This window comes from Gouania willdenowi, chromosome 3 (genome assembly GCF_900634775.1).
Source record: "Gouania willdenowi chromosome 3, fGouWil2.1, whole genome shotgun sequence".
In the NCBI taxonomy this organism is placed as follows: domain Eukaryota; kingdom Metazoa; phylum Chordata; class Actinopteri; order Blenniiformes; family Gobiesocidae; genus Gouania; species Gouania willdenowi.
The window spans coordinates 44,455,648-44,474,992 of NC_041046.1; the positions used below are offsets into that span (position 1 = coordinate 44,455,648).

General features: G+C 36.9%; 2 protein-coding genes across 2 annotated transcripts in view; one reads left to right on the forward strand and one right to left on the reverse strand.

Moving 5' to 3' along the window:
* Positions 1 to 10,360: 10,360 nt before the first annotated feature.
* LOC114461322 (cocaine- and amphetamine-regulated transcript protein-like) lies at positions 10,361 to 14,841 on the reverse strand. Its single transcript, XM_028443330.1, has 3 exons — positions 14,709 to 14,841; positions 13,646 to 13,714; positions 10,361 to 10,485 (listed from the first exon to the last, which is right to left on the reverse strand). The coding sequence occupies exons 1-3, from the start codon at positions 14,838 to 14,840 to the stop codon at positions 10,378 to 10,380; spliced, it is 309 nt and encodes a 102-aa protein (XP_028299131.1). The 5' UTR covers position 14,841; the 3' UTR covers positions 10,361 to 10,377.
* Positions 14,842 to 18,483: 3,642 nt separating this feature from the next.
* The window catches only part of mapk8ip1b (mitogen-activated protein kinase 8 interacting protein 1b), a 39,548-nt gene continuing 38,686 nt past the window's right edge, over positions 18,484 to 19,345 (forward strand). Inside the window, exon 1 of the mRNA XM_028442385.1 lies at positions 18,484 to 18,606. Within this exon, the coding sequence (XP_028298186.1) occupies positions 18,515 to 18,606 (92 nt within the window). The 5' untranslated portion in view covers positions 18,484 to 18,514. The remainder of the gene's footprint in view (positions 18,607 to 19,345) is intronic.

Here is a 19,345-nt window from a genome sequence, read left to right on the forward strand (position 1 = left end):
ATTAACAAAATGACAACAGTAATACACAGAACAATATACAAAATTTAAAAAATGACAACAAAAGTACACAGAAAAACAAGGAAAACATGATAAATGACTGGACAAACCCACAGTACTAACACACAAGCAAAACGACAACAGGAATACACAAAAATTACTCCAAGAAAAGCAAAATGGTAGCACAAATACATAATATTTTACAGGAAAAATACACAAAAGGACAACAGAAATACACAAAATGCTTCACAATGAGCAAGACAACAACAAACAGACAGAATGACAGAAAAACACACAAAATGACTATAAAAACTCTTTGTTCTTTCCTGTGTTAATGCTCAGATCGCTCATTATTCTAAATGCTGACATGAATGTTGATCATGTGACCCTCTGATCAAACATTTTTTTCCATCCCACTGTGATAAAGGTTGTCTACCTCTGCCATATAGTATACATCTGAGTATTCCTCGCGTACTCAATCTTTTCATATAATGTGAATGCACTATTGCACGTAGTCATTTAGATGTCAGACTGAGTATGACATTTACACCGTGGCCAGTGACTGGGCGTGTCTTAACTGCTTCAGGAGCCCCGCCCTTATAACGAGGCATTTTTTTTTTACATTTCCTGGCAAACCTAATTATTTACTCTTTAATGTCACAAAGAAGGGAGTTCCTGGGTAATATTTTGGATGTGTGACTTAATGCGCTTTGGTCTTCTCCCTGTTTCTTTCATTCGCTCCTCTGGCCACGCCCCCTGCATTGACTTTCATCAGGGGTTCTATCAGGCTTCAGTGAATCCTCATTAAATGTGTTTATTGTGTCTTCTAGTGTGTGTGATTCCATCATTATGAGTGTTCGTTTATATTTATCGTTCACAAAAAACCAGAATGAGTTTAATGAAGACGAGAGTTCTACGTCAGTGCTGCTCTGTACATCTGAAACATCTCTGCTCTGTACATCTGAAACATCTCTGCTCTGTACATCTGAAACATCTCTGCTCTGTACATCTGAAACATCTCTGCTCTGTACATCTGAAACATCTCTGCTCTGTACATCTGAAACATCTCTGCTCTGTACATCTGAAACATCTCTGCTCTGTACATCTGAAACATCTCTGCTCTGTACATCTGAAACATCTCTGCTCTGTACATCTGAAACATCTCTGGCTCTTCTTCCTTCAGGTGGTGAACATATTCTCACTGTCATAAGCTAATACCAGCACTGACTCATTGCTGACTCATCACTAATTGCTGCGTCTAAAGTGTCTTGTGTCGTTGGAGTGAAACAAGAGCAGGATTAATGAGAGTCATTAGCACGGTGCTGTCAAACAAACACTAAAGTCATGTGATCAGAACACAACAAATACTAATGATTGCTGATAGATTGGATTTATGAGCCCAGGGTGTTTCTGTGAGTCATTTATTGATTAGATTATCTCCATTAATAACTGGTGCATTTGTTCTTTGTATGCTGATGATACAGTGATATACAGAGAAGCTCCTGGTAGAATGTCAGGAGTTAAACAGGTTTTATTATTTTATTGGTGCTAATTTCAGTTTCTTTCTTCGTCTGTTGTTTTGGGTTCCATTGTATTTCTACCACTCTCTGTCTGAAGGAAGAAGGTTGTCTTGTCTCCTGGTTGCCTGGGGGTGGTCCCTGCAGTATGCGGGCCGCCCCGGTGTGGGGGGTGGGTGTGCTTTTTGTTAGGCATAGATCTACGAATAAGGACATTTCAAAGGTTTTAGGTCACATTTGTAAAAACAGTCGAGGATCTCTTTAATGATTTTCTGTGTGTATTTAAATACCAGAAAAACACCATAATGTTCACAAAACTCACATATTTGGACCAATCAAGTCGGCAGATGATCTCACATCTTACACACAGACACAAGCAACCAGTGTTGTTTTAGCAGCATGCGTCCATCATAGCTGTGTTTTTATTAAATACATAAAACCTTAATTAAAGCAAAGGTTTGGATGAAACAACATCATAATATCTACCCTGAATAAAACGAACACTTTGTATTTAGTCTCGACTCATTCCTCCACTTCCATCACCTGCTTCAACAGCCTCTCTCGTCTGTTTCTCTATTTTATTTCATTGTTTTCTCCTGATCAACATTCACTAAACTTCTGCTCGTTTCCTCCTGTTAAATTGAATCATGTCACTTTTATTCTCAGAGCAAATTCATTCATAAAAGGAATTCTCTGCTCTGTGTGTGTGGGCTGAGGAGATAATGAATGCTGAAGATGTGCAGTGGAGGCCGGCGTGGGCTGCAGAGGTCTTCTTCAAACCACCTGACGTGTTCAGAACTTTTCACACACATTAGAAGAAACAGCGAGGCAGCTTTCATCGTCTCTCAGAGGAATTAACGCTGCAACTTTTACACATCAGAAGAAAATCCCCATAAAGAGCTGAAGGCTAAAGAGAGGTGGCTTTGCTCCACCCCTCACCCTCTGAGCCCTGAGGAGGGGGCGGGGCTTAGAGGTAACTACCACACACTGGGTCCGTGTGCGTTCCTGTGAGATAAGGAAAGACCCGCTTTGCCTCTGTCCTCTACACTCTGTGTTTTACACAAACTTTACCCACAATCGTCTTCAAACAAACATAAGCAGTCATTCAATTTATTCCGCAAGATGATCACTTCCTGAGTATGGGTGCAACTTCCTGTGTGATAAAAAGATGAAACATTTACAAAAATAAGGCTTTGTTAGAAACTGGCTGACAGAATAAAAGTTCTTCGTCAGAAAAGGAGGACAGTGATTGTTTTGACTCCATTTTGTTCCTCGTAATAAACACAGACACTGTTTGCTCCCACTAGGACCGTTGTCCCTGCTAGCTGCTACATGTTTAGCATTAAGCTGCTAGCTGCTACATGTTTAGCATTAAGCTGCTAGTTGCTACATGTTTAGCATTAAGCTGCTACATGTTTAGCATTAAGGTGCTAGCTGCTACATGTTTAGCATTAAAGTGCTAGCTGCTACATGTTTAGCATTAAGGTACTAGCTGCTACATGTTTAGCATTAAGGTGCTAGCTGCTACATATTTAGCATTAAGGTACTAGCTGCTACATGTTTAGCATTAAGGTGCCAGCTGTTACATGTTTAACACTGAGGTGCTAGCTGCTACATGTTTACCACATGTTAGGTGGTAATTAAGGCTGCAACAGCTCCGTTGATCGGCAAACTCTTTCTTGCACAATTTGCACAAATCTGGGCTTTTGTATTCCATCGCGTGTTTTCATTTAAACACAGCGATAACTTCTCCTTTAATTCTCCTGTTTCTTGTGTTGTGGTCTGTGCATCAGTATTATGGCTGTCTCGAGAACTTGTGCAATGAGAAAGGTTCGCAATTAAAGCGTTAAAGTCCCAGTCCTAATAAATATATATATATATATATATATATATATATATTATATATATATATATATATTATATATATATTGTTTCAAGCAGGTTGAAAGATAATAATCCCAGGCCCAGATTTGAACCCGTGACCTTTGACCTGTTGTAATCTCTGCTGCATTGAGCTGCTGCTGGTGATCTTTACATTTCCATTAAAGTTACTCATTGAAGTAAGAAGGTTCATCACCAGCACATGGTTGATGACCTTTATCATCATCATGTTACACTAATAGAACACACATATAGGTCATGGATGGATGGATAATGCAGGTTCAGCATTAACCAGTGGTGCTCTGTTCTCTAATTAATCTGTGTCTCCGTCACTGAAGCAGAAGTAAGAAGTACTTTTACACTCACAGCCGATGTCACAGATCCTGGATTCAGCAGCGACCTCATGACACATGCTGACAGTTGACATTTAGGGTTTGTTCGCTGATATATGAAGACCTGCTCCTTGGAGACTCAGATCAGGACTTTATGTCTCCCTCTACGATGTAATTGGACGCGGTTGACACTTGTATTCGAGTTTCTGCCATCGAGAAGTCAAAAATAGAGCAGATAAAGATGCAGGTACATACTGTCATTGTTAGCGTCGGTTTCTGTGACCATAGTGCTGCTGTCAGTAAAAGAAAAACCTACGTAAATACATGGTGTTGTTGTGTCGTTTGTGTAACGTAATTTAAAAAGTAGGAAACACTAGTTTTAACAGGCAAGAAATGGGCATGACAAATCATGAATGTGGTTTAAAAACACAGAATATGGTGAAAAGAGGTTGAAAGTGACAATAATAGGTCAACATAGGGATAAAAATTGGTTAAAATATGGTGAGTTTGGTGGAGTTGCAGAAAAAGGGTAAAAATAAGCAAAAATGGGCTCAAATTGTTCAAAAATATTTTTAGTTTCATAGAGGCATCTGGTGACCCCAAGGTTGAGAACCTATGCACGAGACATGCACGTGTGTGTTTGTGTGTGTGCGTGTGCGTGCGTGTGTATGTGCGTGTATGCGTGCGTGTTCACCGTTCTCTGGTGCTGTCGGTGAGCTGGGGACGATCAGAGTGTGTGAGTAACTTTCTGAGGTCGGAGCAACGGAGTCAGCAGAAATTCTGAAATGAGAAATGAAGTAAGGTAAAAATAATCATGAAATACGGTGAAAAGAGGTTAAAAGTGACAATAATAGGTCAACATATGTGACATTAGGTGTAAAAGTGGTGGAAAGGGTTTATAAGTGCTGAACATGTCTGGAAAATGGAAAAAAATGTGCAGAAAAGACATTGAAATGTGATGTAGAAGTGTCAGAAATGTGAGAAATGTATCAAAATACATTAAAAGGAGCAAAAATATGGCAAGAAAAAGTGATGAAAATAGGTTAAAATATGGTGAGTTTGGTGGAGTTGCAGAAAAAGGGTAAAAATAAGCAAAAATGGGATCAAAATGTTCAGAAAATATTCCTATTTACTTGAAGCCATCTGGCGACCCCCTCCCAGTGTCTCGTGACCCCATATGGGGTCTGGTACCTTTATTTTGGGGGTTGCTTTAGACGATCATTCTAAACCTGAATAACAGTGATAGAACAGTATGTGTACCACATGTAACACCTGCTACAGGCCAACATGAGGGATTGGGTCAGATTTATCTCGTGCTGACATTTACACATGCTTTTGTTTTAATTATTGTCTCAGTAATCAGAGGAAAAGCCTCTGGTGTGTCTGGACCTTCCTGATCTGAGTGATGAGCAACAGATGCTTCTGCAGGGTGTGCAATAACAAAAATGTCACTCAGATCTTTACAATCCGTCTTCTACATGACGTGAACCTCTGAGGCTCATAGTTTTCCTCGACTGATCTGAGCTGTGCGATGTTTTAAATCACACGTGTAAAACTCAAGGTCCGGGGGCCAAATCATCAATCTAACCTGCATTATAAAAAAACTAGAATATTTACATTTCCTGAAGAAAATTTAAGTGAGGCCCGCTTAGCATGAGCATTAGCTTAGCATTAGCCTAGCAATAGCATTAAGATTAGCATGAGCCTAGTATTAGCATTAGCCTAGTATTTACATTAATCTAGCAATAGCATTAGTCTGACATTAGCATTAACCTAGTAATAGCAATAACCTAGCAACACCATTATCTTAGCTTAGCATTAGCCTTTCATTTGCATTATTATTAACATAGCAATAAACTAGTAATAGCATTAGTCTGACAAAAGCATTAGCCTAGCAATAGTAATAACCTAGCAACAGCATTAGTCTAGCATTAACATTAACCTAGCATTAGCATTAACCAATCATTAGCCTAACATTAACCAACAATAGCAATAACCTAGCAACGGCATTAGCTTGACATTAGCATTAGCATTAACCTATCATTAGCCTAACAATAGCATTAGCCTGACATTAGCATTAATTTAGTAATATAACCTAGCAACGCCATTAACCTAGCAATATCATTAGCCTAGCTTTAGCATTAACCTAGGCAAGGCAAGGTAAATTTATTTGTATAGCGCATTTCATACACAAGGCAACTCAATGTGTTTTACATGATAAAACATTCAATTGTTTAAAATCAATAAGAATATTTAAAATCATCAACAAACACATGACATCAACAACATGATCAAAAATCTCTCAATCATACGCAGTAGAGAAAAAAAAAACCTAGCATTACCATTAACCTAGTATTCGCCTAGCATTAACATTAGCCTAGCAATAGCACTGGGGTTTCCATGGATACAGTTGATGGAAACGGAGAGATAAGGAAAGTGCTGAAAATAGTCAATCGTACCTGTATTACATAAAAAAACTGGGTGAACTAAAAGCTATGATTTTACTGTTTATTAAACAACACACTATTGATATTTCAGTACGTCACATTTTTCCTGAAAACAACATGTTAAAAAGTATCTGGCCCAGACATATTTAAACCTAAATGTGCCCCATTTTGCCCATTTATATATAAATAAAAACAGACTTTGACAATCCTACCAAGTGAACAATGTTTGCAACAGTGTTTTCATTTAAACACATATTGAAAAAAACGAATCATGAGGTGATGAATAATTAATCACTGAGTTGTTTTATTGACTTTCATTAGTTTCTCTCTGTTTTGTCTTTATGAAGCTCACTAATAATGTCCAACGGTCACAAACTGGGTCTTTAATCTTCTGTTGGTCTCCAATGAATCATTATTCACGTCTGACAGTTTTTCTCCTGAAGCGTGAGGCGTGAGGCGTCATGGCAACAGACGGTATTAGGTGAATAAAAGAACAAAATAAAAATGGTTTGTTTGTTTATATCAGAAAATAAAACACAAACACATGATGGTCTTTACCAATGAATACTCTGTATAGATGGTGCAACAATATTTAATATCTGGGATAACTTGATCAAGATTTCATTTAGTGCTCACTTTTGAATCTTCCCGTAAATATCCAAATACCACGCAAACAAAACAAGATTTTGCCATTTTCTCATTTTAATTTTAAAACAATAATTACGGCTTAATTTTGTGCGACCCTAAAAGTAAAAGGAGAAATTTATACAGTATATTACAACCATACAAAATGACAGAAATATACACACACGACAGAATTACCACAAATAATAACAAAATTCACAGAAACGCACGAGACGATTACAAGAAAACAGAAAAATAAACAAGATGACAGAAATTAAAAAAAACAAAAACAATAAAATGGAAAAATATATAAAATGACAAATACAAAAAAAAATGATTCAAAAACCAACACAAAACACTTTTTAATTCCTCAGTATTAGAGCTCGTATCAGTCATTGTTTTATTCTATCACGGCCCTCGGATCAATCAATCAATCAATCAATCAATCAATCAATCAATCAATCATTTAATCAATCAATCAATCACAGTTTTGTGTTTCTCACTGTAAATGCTAATTTCTGACCAAAGAACCAGTTTAGATTAATCAGCGCCACCTTGTGGTTTACACTAAAAATGCTGGGAGATCTTTCTCATTTGTTAAACAACAACAACAACAACAACAACAATTTCAACCTTTTACATCTTTTTTTGTGAAAAATTATCCCTATTTTTTGTATTAATTATTTTTAATTTCCTTTTTCTTTTTATTTCATTTATTATGATATAGATAAAATAATATTTACAGTAGAGTTAACATGAATGTAGTGTCGTGCACTTTCATGTTCAATGTAAATAAATATTGAGACTGACTGACGTGTGACGTCTTTTTTTCAACTCATATATTGAATAATTTTAGATAAGGAAAATAAATGGCAATAATTAATACTATTGAATTAAAGTGCAGTAAATATACATTTAATATACATAAATACATTGAATCACAAAACAACTATTGTGATAAAAATGGAATGGGGTGTCCTACTTGTTGTTCCATTTGTCTCTAAAAGTAGTATAGGAGGAAGAGCTTTCAGTTATCAGGCCCCACTTCTCTGGAACCATCTACCAACCACGGTTCGGGGGGCAGACACCCTCTCTACCTTTAAGGTTAGGCTCAAAACATTCCTCTTTGGTAAAGCTTTTAGTTAGGAACCAGCTCATAGCTCATAATTAAGATGCAATAGGCATAGACTGCCGGGGGGGGGGGGGGGTCTGGCATGCTCGGTTGGAGAGAGGTTGAGAGGGCGTTAAGAGAGAGGTCATTTAGGTTAGAGAGGGACCGGAGAGGGTCCCATTCCTCTCTCTAACACTCCCTCTATGTCTGCTTCTTCCCTTGTGTGTTTGCTCCTGTTCTCCTTCTGGCTTTTGTCTTGCAGGTCCGTGGGATCCTCAGTGTGGAGTTACAGAGTCTCAACAACTCTGTCTCCACCCTTTCCTCTGCACACACCCAACACAGCATAACGTGGATGGCTGTTCATCATAGGAATGGGATTCACACAAGGTTCCTGCTGCTTAACAGAAGGTTTTCCTTGCCGCCATGATGAATTCATGTTGGGTGTGGGATACATATGTATGTGTATATACGTATATATGCATATGTGTGTATCCATAAAATGAAGAGTCCGTCCTTAAGACTGCTCTACTGTAAAGTGCCTTGAGATACCATTGGTTATGATTTGGCGCTATACAAATAAAAGATTGATTGATTGATTGAGATTGATGATAGCGTATCATCCCAGCTCTATGGTGTAGTTAGGGGGCCAAGCCCGCGGGGCCAGGGAACCGCGTATGCTCCCTAGGACCAGCGGTGCTTGGAACCCTATTGTAATCACAAAGATTTTTATTATTATTATTATTATATATATATTGCATGGTAGGGCGGTGACCTTTGGGGGTTGGGTCCAGAACATCCCGTGTACCTTGGACTCAAAAATTCACATATGTCTGCCAGCAGGTGGCGCTATAACAAAGGTCAACGCGTTTTGGCCAATATCTCCCACACCGTTTGTTGCAAATTTAAAAACTTCATATCCACAGATTCCTTGAATAGGACTGAATCACCTGGGCTAGGCCACGCCCATTTCCGCCTGAACTTTTCTCCGCGCAAAATCGCAAAAACTGAAAAACCTACTTTTTCGAAATCCTCCTTGGGGTTTTGTCCAATCAGCGTGAAACTTGGCACATAGACTCTTCAGTTGGATGTAATCTCCAGTTAACTAAATGAGTTTGTTCGGGTAAATTATGCGCAAATTATTAGCGAGTAAATTTTTCTAGCTAGCTATAAAAATGCAAACTGGCACATATCTCGGTCAAAATAAATGCTAAAAATACCAAATCTGAGATCCTTAGTTGGCATGTGACTGTGAGGGTATGCGCCAAATTTGAATGATGTAGACCACTAGGGGGCGCTACAAATAATGAATATTTATATCTCTTAATTGGCACGACCAATTGTTACCAAATTTGGAGAGTATGATGTTGGGTCCCTCCTGACATAATAACACATAAATAAACAAACATTTATTTCTGCTGAATTATTATGTTGAGGGCAGTGCAATTTACAGGGTAGATATAGAAGACCACACAGACCACCCATACCAAAAATTGCGCCACTAGGTGGCGCTATAATTGCAAAAACATTTTGGGCTTTAACTTTCACAATTTAATTCACATCTTTAAAAACTTCATATCCACATGTTCCCTACATAAGTCACATCTTCTGACATAGGCCACGCCCTCTCCCAGAGCAGATTGCTCTTTGTAAGTCACTAAATATCAAAAACCTACGGGAAGGCTTGGCCCCCTTTCATAACTGCATGCAGTTCTAGTGTCATTTTGTTTTATTCTAAATCCTGGTTTATTTGTTGGTTTCTCTGTGTTTTTCCCAGTGTTTGTGTCTGTTTGTGCGTTACAGCCTCTTTCTGCCAGTGTGTAAGTGCAAAGGAGGTTGTTTCTTGTCTCCACACAGGTGTGGCTCATCTCCATGATTACCTTGCCTGCACTATTTAAAAGTAACAATATTTACTGAATTTAAACTGACTTTAAAAGGGAACAGAATCAGTTTTACAGATGATAATTATGGTGATATTTTCTCTGTCAGCTGCAGCTTCCTTTCACTCATCCAACTCATCAGCGGAGCTTGTTCGCACCAACAAAACCTTTTCTAGGAGTGACTCAGCAGCTTTTCACTGGCGACTCAGCCCTCCTGCTGGGAACATTTGCTCTGCACCCACAAACTAACAAATACGCAAACAGCTTTGGAACGAAATGCCAGATTCGAGGGAGCTAGAAGTCAAAAATATACTGAAACCAACTTTTAGCGCTAAGCTAACAGGAACTTTAACAAACTGTTATGGTTGTGAAACAGGAACAAAAGCAGACAAGATCACACATTTGTCACATTTATTCATGCTTTGACTGCACACAGGTTAGTGTGTGTGTGTGTGTGTGTGTGTGTGTGTGTGTGTGTGTGTGTGTGTGTGTGTGTGTGTGTGTGTGTGTGTGTGTGTGTGCGTGCGTGCGTGCGTGCGTGCGTGCGTGCGTGCGTGCGTGCGTGCGTGTGTGTGTGTTTGTTTTCCGTCCTCAGATACATTTGAGCAGGTATGAGTTGCAGTGTGCAGCTCGGCCACAGTCGCACAGTTTCCCGATGCGAGGACCGAACTTCATCGCACATTTGTGTCCGATCGCACACTGAGGAAGAGCAAAGAGAGAAAAAGTTATGACGTCATTTTATATTTAATATCCTTCAAGCAATATTTCAAATCAGGAAAAAAAAAAGGTTAAAAGCGTTTGTGTGTTTTTGTCGACATTTTGTTTATACTAGTTCGATGGTTCTCAACTGGTCTCACCCTGCGACCCAATTTTGCTACCGTCATGAAATCACGACCCACTTTTTTTCTTTTTTTTTTCAAGAATTCAACCAACCAAATTTAATCTTATTAATCCAAATAACCTTTTTTTAAACATAAATCTATATATTTGCCTGTGCAACAAGCATTTCACAACAGGCCTGTCAAAATAAAAGACAAGTCCAACCCAACATGAGAGACATTAAGTATTTATTTGTTTTGACCAGCTGTCCGCGACCCACCCAGTACAGGGCTGCGACCCACTTTTGGGTCCCGACCCATCAGTTGAGAATCACTGCTTTAGTTGTCCCTTTTTGTGTTGTTGTATCTGTGTATTTTTTTGGACATTTTGGAATATTTTTCTCTTTTTTTTTGGTATGTGTTTAGGTTTTTGTAGTTGTTTAGTGTGTGTTTGGAGTCAATTTGTTTTCTTTTGCTGGAATTTTCTGTTTTTAAGTAATTTCTGTGTATTTTTGTAATTTTGTGTTTTAGGGGTCATCTTTGTGTATTTTTGATTTCGTTCTGTATATAACTTTGCTGCTATTCTGTATTTCTATAGTAGTTTTTTGTGTCTATGGAGTACATTTGGGGTATTTTTCTGTGTTTACTTGAGACTTTGCTGGTGTCGTCACGCATGATATTTCTATACGAGGCCGTAATGAACGGAAAGGTTGAAAGCGTTTAGATTGTCTAAAAAAAAAAAGATTGTCTAAAGCTGCTCGCCTCAATAAACTAACTTACTGCCAAAATACACATTATGACGTTAAAATGTAAAAAATGTTAGAAATATATGTAAAACAACAACAAAAATATACAAAATGGGAACAAAAATACACAAAATAGATCCAAAAATGACAACTGAAATTCACAAAATCAACCTAAAAAAAAAAGGAGACAGAAATGTACTAAATAACACAAAAATATACAAAATGACGCAAAAATATACAAAACATTCATGATAGATACAAGATGACACCAAAAATAAAATGGCAAGAAAAAAAATCACAAATGGATTCTAAAAACAGAAAACAACAATAATTAAATATAAAATAATGGATAAGTAAACAAAATGTCAGAAAAATTTACAAAACGACACAAAATTATAAAAAAATATACAAAATTGCAAGAAAAAAAAATCACAAATTGAATCCAAAAATAAAAAATATGAATAGGACAGAAAATGACAGAAAAAACACAGAAACAAACCTGTTATTGCTTCCTATGTTAATGCTCAGATTGGTTGTTATTCTAATGAATGTTGATCATGTGACAATCTTTGGATTAGACGAATGTCAAAACGAGTTAAAGAGTTTTCTTTTGTTTAATATTTAATGTTTTTGTCCTGAGGAGAAGCTGAGCTTTGTGTTTTGCTGTTAGACAAAAAGATCAATCAGTGAATAACTTATTAATTAATCACTGAGGTTATAAAGGTGATGGATGTAAAACAGCGTCTCTCTGTCACAGTAATAAATAAAAATGCTCATTAGCTCTGTTTGATCGTCTTCATCTCAAACATTCTGCAGCCGTCGGTTTTTTCTTCTCTCAGCCAATCACTGAAGTGATTAATGAATAATTAATGTGTAATTAAAGATTGTGATCTTTTAGTGTTTTAGTAGGTGCTGTGATTAAAGCACATCAGAGAGAACTTTAGAGGAACCTGTAACCTGCAGCCCTCTGTCTAAATAAAATAAACAGATTTATAGAAAAGTACAACAAACAGCAGCAAATATACATAAAATGACTCCAAAAACAGACAAAACACACAAAATGATGGGAAAATACACAAAATGATGACAACAATACAATAAATTGCTCCCCCCAAAAAAACACACAATTACAAAACCGAAACAAATAGACAGAAAATGACTCCTAAAACACAAAACAAAAATTACTGCAAAAAATACACACAAATAAAAAACATACAAAATTATCAAAAATAAAAAAATAACAACAAAACTACACAAAATAACTTTGATAACAGACAAATAAGCAACAAGACGCAACATCACCCCAAAAACATACAAAAGGATGGAAAAATACACAAAATAATGACAACAATTCAGAAAATTGCCCCTAAAACACAGAATGCCACTATATAAAAGCACATAAATAAACAAAATGACTCCAAAAAACTACAAAATGCCACAAAAAATAGAGCAAAATTACACAAAACCATTCTAAAAGGCATAAAATGAGCAATAATAATAATAATAATAATAAATAACAAAACTACACTGAATAACTTTGATAACAGACAAAACAGCAACAACAAGACACAAAATGACCACAAAAACACACAAACCCTTTGTTGTTTTCTGTATTATTTTACATTCCAGAGGAGCCTGAAATACAAGAAAAACTAATGCTTATTGTGGTAAGATATGCCTTATTCTAATGCTAACGCTGGGCTAATGCTAATGTGAGGCTAATACTAGGCTAATGCTAATGTGAGGCTAATACTAGGCTAATGCTAATGTGAGGCTAATACTAGGCTAATGCTAATGTGAGGCTAATGCTAGGCTAATGCTACCACTAGGCTAATGCGATTGCCTGGTTATTGCTAACGCTAGGCTAATGCTAAGCTAATGCAATGCGGGCCAGCACCTGCATTTTCTTCAGGAAATTCAAATATTCTATACTGTATATATATTCTTTAAGCACGGTGGCTTATGGGTAATGTAGTAGTGGTAGGGAAGTGCATTGGTACTCGAGCTGTTCTTGGCAGAGGTCTAGTTATGGTTGCAAAGGGGCTCAAGATTAGGAATATTAAAAACATAAGCTTGTTAGGGGAATTATTTATTGGAATTAAACAGAAATTTTGGGTAATTTTAAATAACTGTATCATATCCAAACATAAATATTAGTATTAATTTAAAAAATAATAATACTACAATTAAAAAAACAAAACCGTTATTGTCCGTCCGCTATGGTTTGTCTCTTAGTTATTATGAGTGGATTCTAATAGACAGACTCCGCCCACTGTGATGATGATGGATGGTTACCATGGGGATGATGGCTCTCCTCTCTGCAGAAACTTCTCTGTGCATCGTCAGAGCCTGCAGCGCCTCCATCTGGTCAGAAAACACACAACACACACTGAAGTGAAATATACAGTATATGCATTTATATATATTTAGTATAAACACACACACACTAGAGAAAAGTAGTGGTAGAGAAAAAAATATATCCCGATTTTTAATGAAAATGAATTATTCAACAGCAATTCACGAGTATATTCAAAGCAAGAAAAGAAAATACTGAACGTGTTAGCATTAGTGAGCAAGATGTTATGAATAATACAGAGAATTTACTTCAAAAATAATCATAAAAACCAGCATGAACCACACATATGAAATGACTCTACATTCTGTCACTCATTTTGCTTTAATAATAAATAAATAACATAATTTGGAGCATAATTCTGTTTAAAAAGAGGCAGAAAGAAATGATTGTTCAGAGGTATGTTTATAAATAATTAGCACAAAATGCTCGCTTTGGAGTAAAAAGTAGCAGGATATGGTACATTATTGTAAAGGATGTACTATTATTGCATGGTTTCTGTGTGAGTTTTATATAACATTGATTGTTCATTTACATTATAGTTAAATTCAGACTTTGTTAATGTTTAAGTTACGAAATCTAGAAAAAAAAGGGTGTCGGATTAGATAAGTTTATACTTCTTCCTCCTCCTCCTTTTTGTTCATGTAAACTGAGATTATTTTATTTTATTTAAACTGTTTTTAAGTTGTCATTTACATGAATGAAATGAATGAATAAATGAAATTATAAAAATCTAATAAATATAACACAAAAATGTAATGTAAAACAAACTTAGTATAAGTTTGATTCAAACATTTTGAAAGTACATTTAATTCTCAGTCTACATTTATATTTATGTTACATTTCCAAAAGTTGTGCAATAAAAGCTGAAAATATCATTTTAACCAAACTTCTAAAATTGATCAAAAATAATTTGATTTGATATAATTAAACTTTTCTAAAACATTAATTTTCTCATCTCCTCAGACTCTGTGGTGGATTGGGATCAATAAAAGCTCTACTGACCAGGTCCTGGACCTCTGCTGGTTCTGGTTCTTCTCTCTGGTCCTCAAAGTCCTCCACAGAAGCGTGCTGGGGCATCTGTCCATGACTGTGGACACTGAGGGAGCTGAGGAGGAGCAGCAGCACCAGCAGCATCTCTGCTCCAAACATAGTGCTAATGGTTCCATCCAATCCTCTGTCCTTATAGTTCACTGATGGGAGGGGGGCGGAGCTTCTGGTGAAGTTTTAACTACGTTTTCCACTCGATCCAATGGCTGATCACTTTGATCTCCTTTTGATGTTAACTGATAAAATGTAGAAATTATACATTTAAAGAATCGATCAGTTCCTGCCCTTTGTTACAGACATAGAGCAGTGGTTCTCAAAAGGTTCCAGAGAGCGGTGACCCCCAAAATAAAGGTTCCAGAGAGCGGTGACCCCCAAAATAAAGGTTCCAGAGAGCGGTGACCCTCCAAAATAAAGGTTCCAGAGAGCGGTGACCCTCCAAAATAAAGGTCCCAGAGAGCAGGGACCCCCACTGTATCTGAAGGTGGTTGAACACAGACATGAACATTGAAGAACAGTCATGTGGAGACAGGACCATCTATAAGGGGGAATAAAGGGGAGAGATTTTTGGGGTCCATCCATAAAGTCAGTAAAATGATGGTCTATTGTTCTATGAATCTGTGATAACCACATTTATTTATTCATCTGAATAATATCCACTGTTATCCAGGAATGTTTATTATTATTATTATAGTCATCTTAAAGATGGCTATCTTTAAGATGACAACATAGTTCCTGTCCTTTGTTAATTAGATTTCTCTTTAGTTGTTTTATTTCCTTCACATTAAGAGCTGAGTCATTTCCATCCTGAAGAAGTTTTAAATTGTGCAACAAACTCTATCTCCTCCACATCTAGACTTCATCACTTCTACCTTGTGGCATTTAAACGAGGTATCGACCTGAGACCAGCAGAGGAGATGAACCAGCTTCGATCTGTTAACTTAATAAACCCTCCTCATCATCACCTGATCCCTCATTAATTATTACGAACACATCTACTTTATCACCTTCTGTTTTTGCTGTTTCCTTGTTTGGTTTCCACGGCAACATCAACAAAAAACAATGCAAAAACAACACAACTGACATATTCCATGTAAATGACCTATACGACAGTATACACTGACCAGATGTAGCTCTTGGACTTATCATGTGACTTCAAAATACACAAAATGACTCCATTAAAACATACAAAATTACAGGAAAATACACAAAATGACAACCATGCATAAAAGACAGTTAAAATAATCAAAATTAAAGCCGCGAGCAGCGTCGTAGGGTCCGAAGGAGTGGCTGGGGTTGGTAACCCGTGTGTATCAAATATGAGGCTGTTTTAACGTTGTATATGAGAGTTATAGCGGTTTTCTATTATGGCGTGCTAAATGGGGTCAGTTGAAAAAACCCAGTATGAAAGAGAAAACCAGTTAAAAATCACTCTCAGCAAATTTTATGTAAATTTATTGAAAAATAGCCAAGATAAAGCATTTAGAATGTGATGGCGAATGACTTTCCAGTGACATTATAGGCCCCTCCCACTGATCACAGCCGGTTTTTTCTCCATTAGCGACCTGCTCCCATCTTATAAGATTCATCCAACACTATTTTGAAGTTAACACAACATATCATCTTTCCGCTAGAGCTGTTATCGTTGGACGCAACTAAAAGTGGCCCCTCTGAGAACGCAAGGCATGATGGGTAATTATTACATTGAATCTTGTTAAGGAATGAACAGTCATTGTGTATCAAATATGAAGTAGTTTGAACTTTGTATATTAGAGTTATATGCGTTTTTCTATAATGCCGTCGCATAATTGCTATCAGTGAACATGACCGTAAATAGCGCCAGTTGAAAACGCAAGGCATGATGGGAAATGTTTCAAGGCAGTCATGAATAGGCTCGGGCAAATGTCATTTGTGTGAAATTTGAGGCTGATTGAACTTTGTGTGTCAGAGTTATGGGTTTTTTTTAGTATGTAAATAGTTTATTTATAAAGATAAAATCACAAAGTGCTGTACAGAGTTGTGGTAAAAGTACAAGTGCAACACAATAGAATAATAAAACAAGAGTGTATAAATATCATAAGAACAGCAACATTAAATGATAAATAAAAATTTTAATCCAGTAACTAAAAGCTTTTCTGTAAAGTGTCGTCTTCAGCAGTTTTTGAAATTGTGGCGTGCTTCAGAAATTACCATTGCAACTTTGCAGCGGTGCCACGATCAAACCGTTAGAGATATGCAAATTATTTCAATGATTTTTAATCTTCAGTGGGTCCTAAGTGTTCTGGCTGAGTTTGAAGCGAATCGGATGGAGCCCCTCAGACTAGTTCGTGCAAATGCGTTTTGCCATTTTTGACCTTTGACTCAAGATGGCTGACTTCCTGTTTGGTTTTGGGGCGTGGGTCATCAGGTAGCTTTTTGTTCATCGAAAAAAAACAAAAAAAATAAATCTTTTGTCATCTTGGAGTCAATGATACATGTGACGAATTTCGTATGAATCGGGCAAACCTGCCGGTCGTATTTTTGGCGTCTATAATGCGCACCATGCGTGCGTTTTTTTATGGCCTTCAGACCCTAATTACTGTGAAAACACCAAAGACAGTGACTAAATTACAGAAAAATATACAAAACAACAAAAATGCACCATGTTACAATAGATTACAGAAAACAACAACAAAGAATACACAAAACATACACAAAATGATAAATAATATACAAAACAACAACAAAAAATACCCCAATGAATCCAAAAAAAAAAAAACAGCTGAAATTGGATGTTGTTCATGGGATCATTTTTTTTTGTCTCTAAATGGCATTTTTTGATTATTTTATTCGATTCTACAAACGAAAAACTTCCTTTCCTCTCTTGTTTGTTGTTTTCTTTCATAATTTTTATGTTTTTATTTCATCAATTCTGTTATTATTGTGACTATTCTGTATTTTCTGTGTCCCTGCTGTGATATTCTCAATTATAAACAAATACTTCAATTTATTATTATTGAAGCTGAATATTTCCTGTAGTATACTTCATAGTAAACTTAATCATAAAGTATATTTAAGTCATCCATCCATCCATCCAACTGTGAATCCTGGGACCATACAGGAGTGTAGCAGCGCCCTCTGCTGGATATGAGGGTAAACAACAACCTCCAGAGAAGTTTACATTTATTGTGAAAAATAAATCTACTTTGAATTTATTTAAATTAAATTAGATTACCTATGGAAATGTTCTATTTTTTTTATTTTTTTTACATTTGTTTTTTATGGAATCCCATTCCCGCCAGTAAAAAAAAAAAAAAAAAAAAAAATAAGAGGAAAAGTAAAAAAATATTAAAAAAAAAAAAATCTAATTTTGAGATACTACGTAATTATTGATATTTGTTTTACAATTTTTTTTTTCTTTACTGGTGGGAGTGGGCTTCCATATCTTCCATACCTCCTCCCCCACCCCCCCAGAAAAAACTAAAATAAATAAAAACCAGGCCTAATATGATTTTTTCAAAAATATCACAATCTGTTTTATTTCAGGTTCAAAATTATCTTTATAATCTTATTAAATATATTTTTTAAAGTTATATAATATTTTAGATTAATTTGTGTTGAAGTAGAACGCCACAGGCCTCAGAAGCTCCTTCGTCCCACAGTCAGTGAAGGCAGCACGGTCCAGGTGTGTGTGTGTGTGTGTGTGTGTGTGTGTGTGTGTGTGTGTGTGTGTGTGGGGGTGTGTGTGTGTGTGTGTGTGTGTGTGTGTGTGTAAATGAAATGAAATGAAACAGGAACTGATGGCGGACAGAGAGCAGAGGGAATCCTCTCCACCAGCTGCTCGGAGCCTCCGGGTGAAGTCACCGGCCACTGTCAGGTAAGATACCCGGAGGACGGTGAGCCTTAGGCGGCTGGCTGAGCCGCGTGTCCCCGGGGAGCTGGTGGTGGTGATGATGACGACGACGCGCTGCTTCTAAAAACAAGGAACGATGCTCGGTTTAAATGCTTGTGTTTGGGTGTGTCTGCTCCTGGTGGATGAGCCAGACTGTGACATCCAACATTAACCGAAAACACGTTCTTACTGCATTTTAATCCACGTTTCCGGTGTGTATGGAAGAGATTTTTATGTCGAGACAATCTTCAAAGAGTGGCCAGACCAAAACTGCTTGATTTATCTTTCGTTATACCATATCATTATTATTTTTACTTAGGTTTTAATTAAAAATACTCTAATATAGTAGTAATAGGTCAAAATATTAAATTAAAACTTGAGGCCTAATCTTTAAAATATCACCACCATGTTTTACAAGTGAAGTTTATCTCTAAAGTTCATTTAAATCGTGCTTAACACGCGCACGCAAACGCACAAATGCTCTTGCAAGCGCATCTAAAAACTCGGACACACACATACGCTCATGCGCGCGCACAAAAACTTGTGCGTACACGCACATGCTTCTGCGCACACACTAACGTTCGTGCGCACACACAGGGGCGTTTCTAGACCCCTGGGGGCCCTCGGCACTATGGGGCCTCCCGGTCCCAGAATGATGATGAATGAAGTCCAGGATGACGGATCAGTAAATAAATACTTTATTAAATAAGTAACATATAAAATA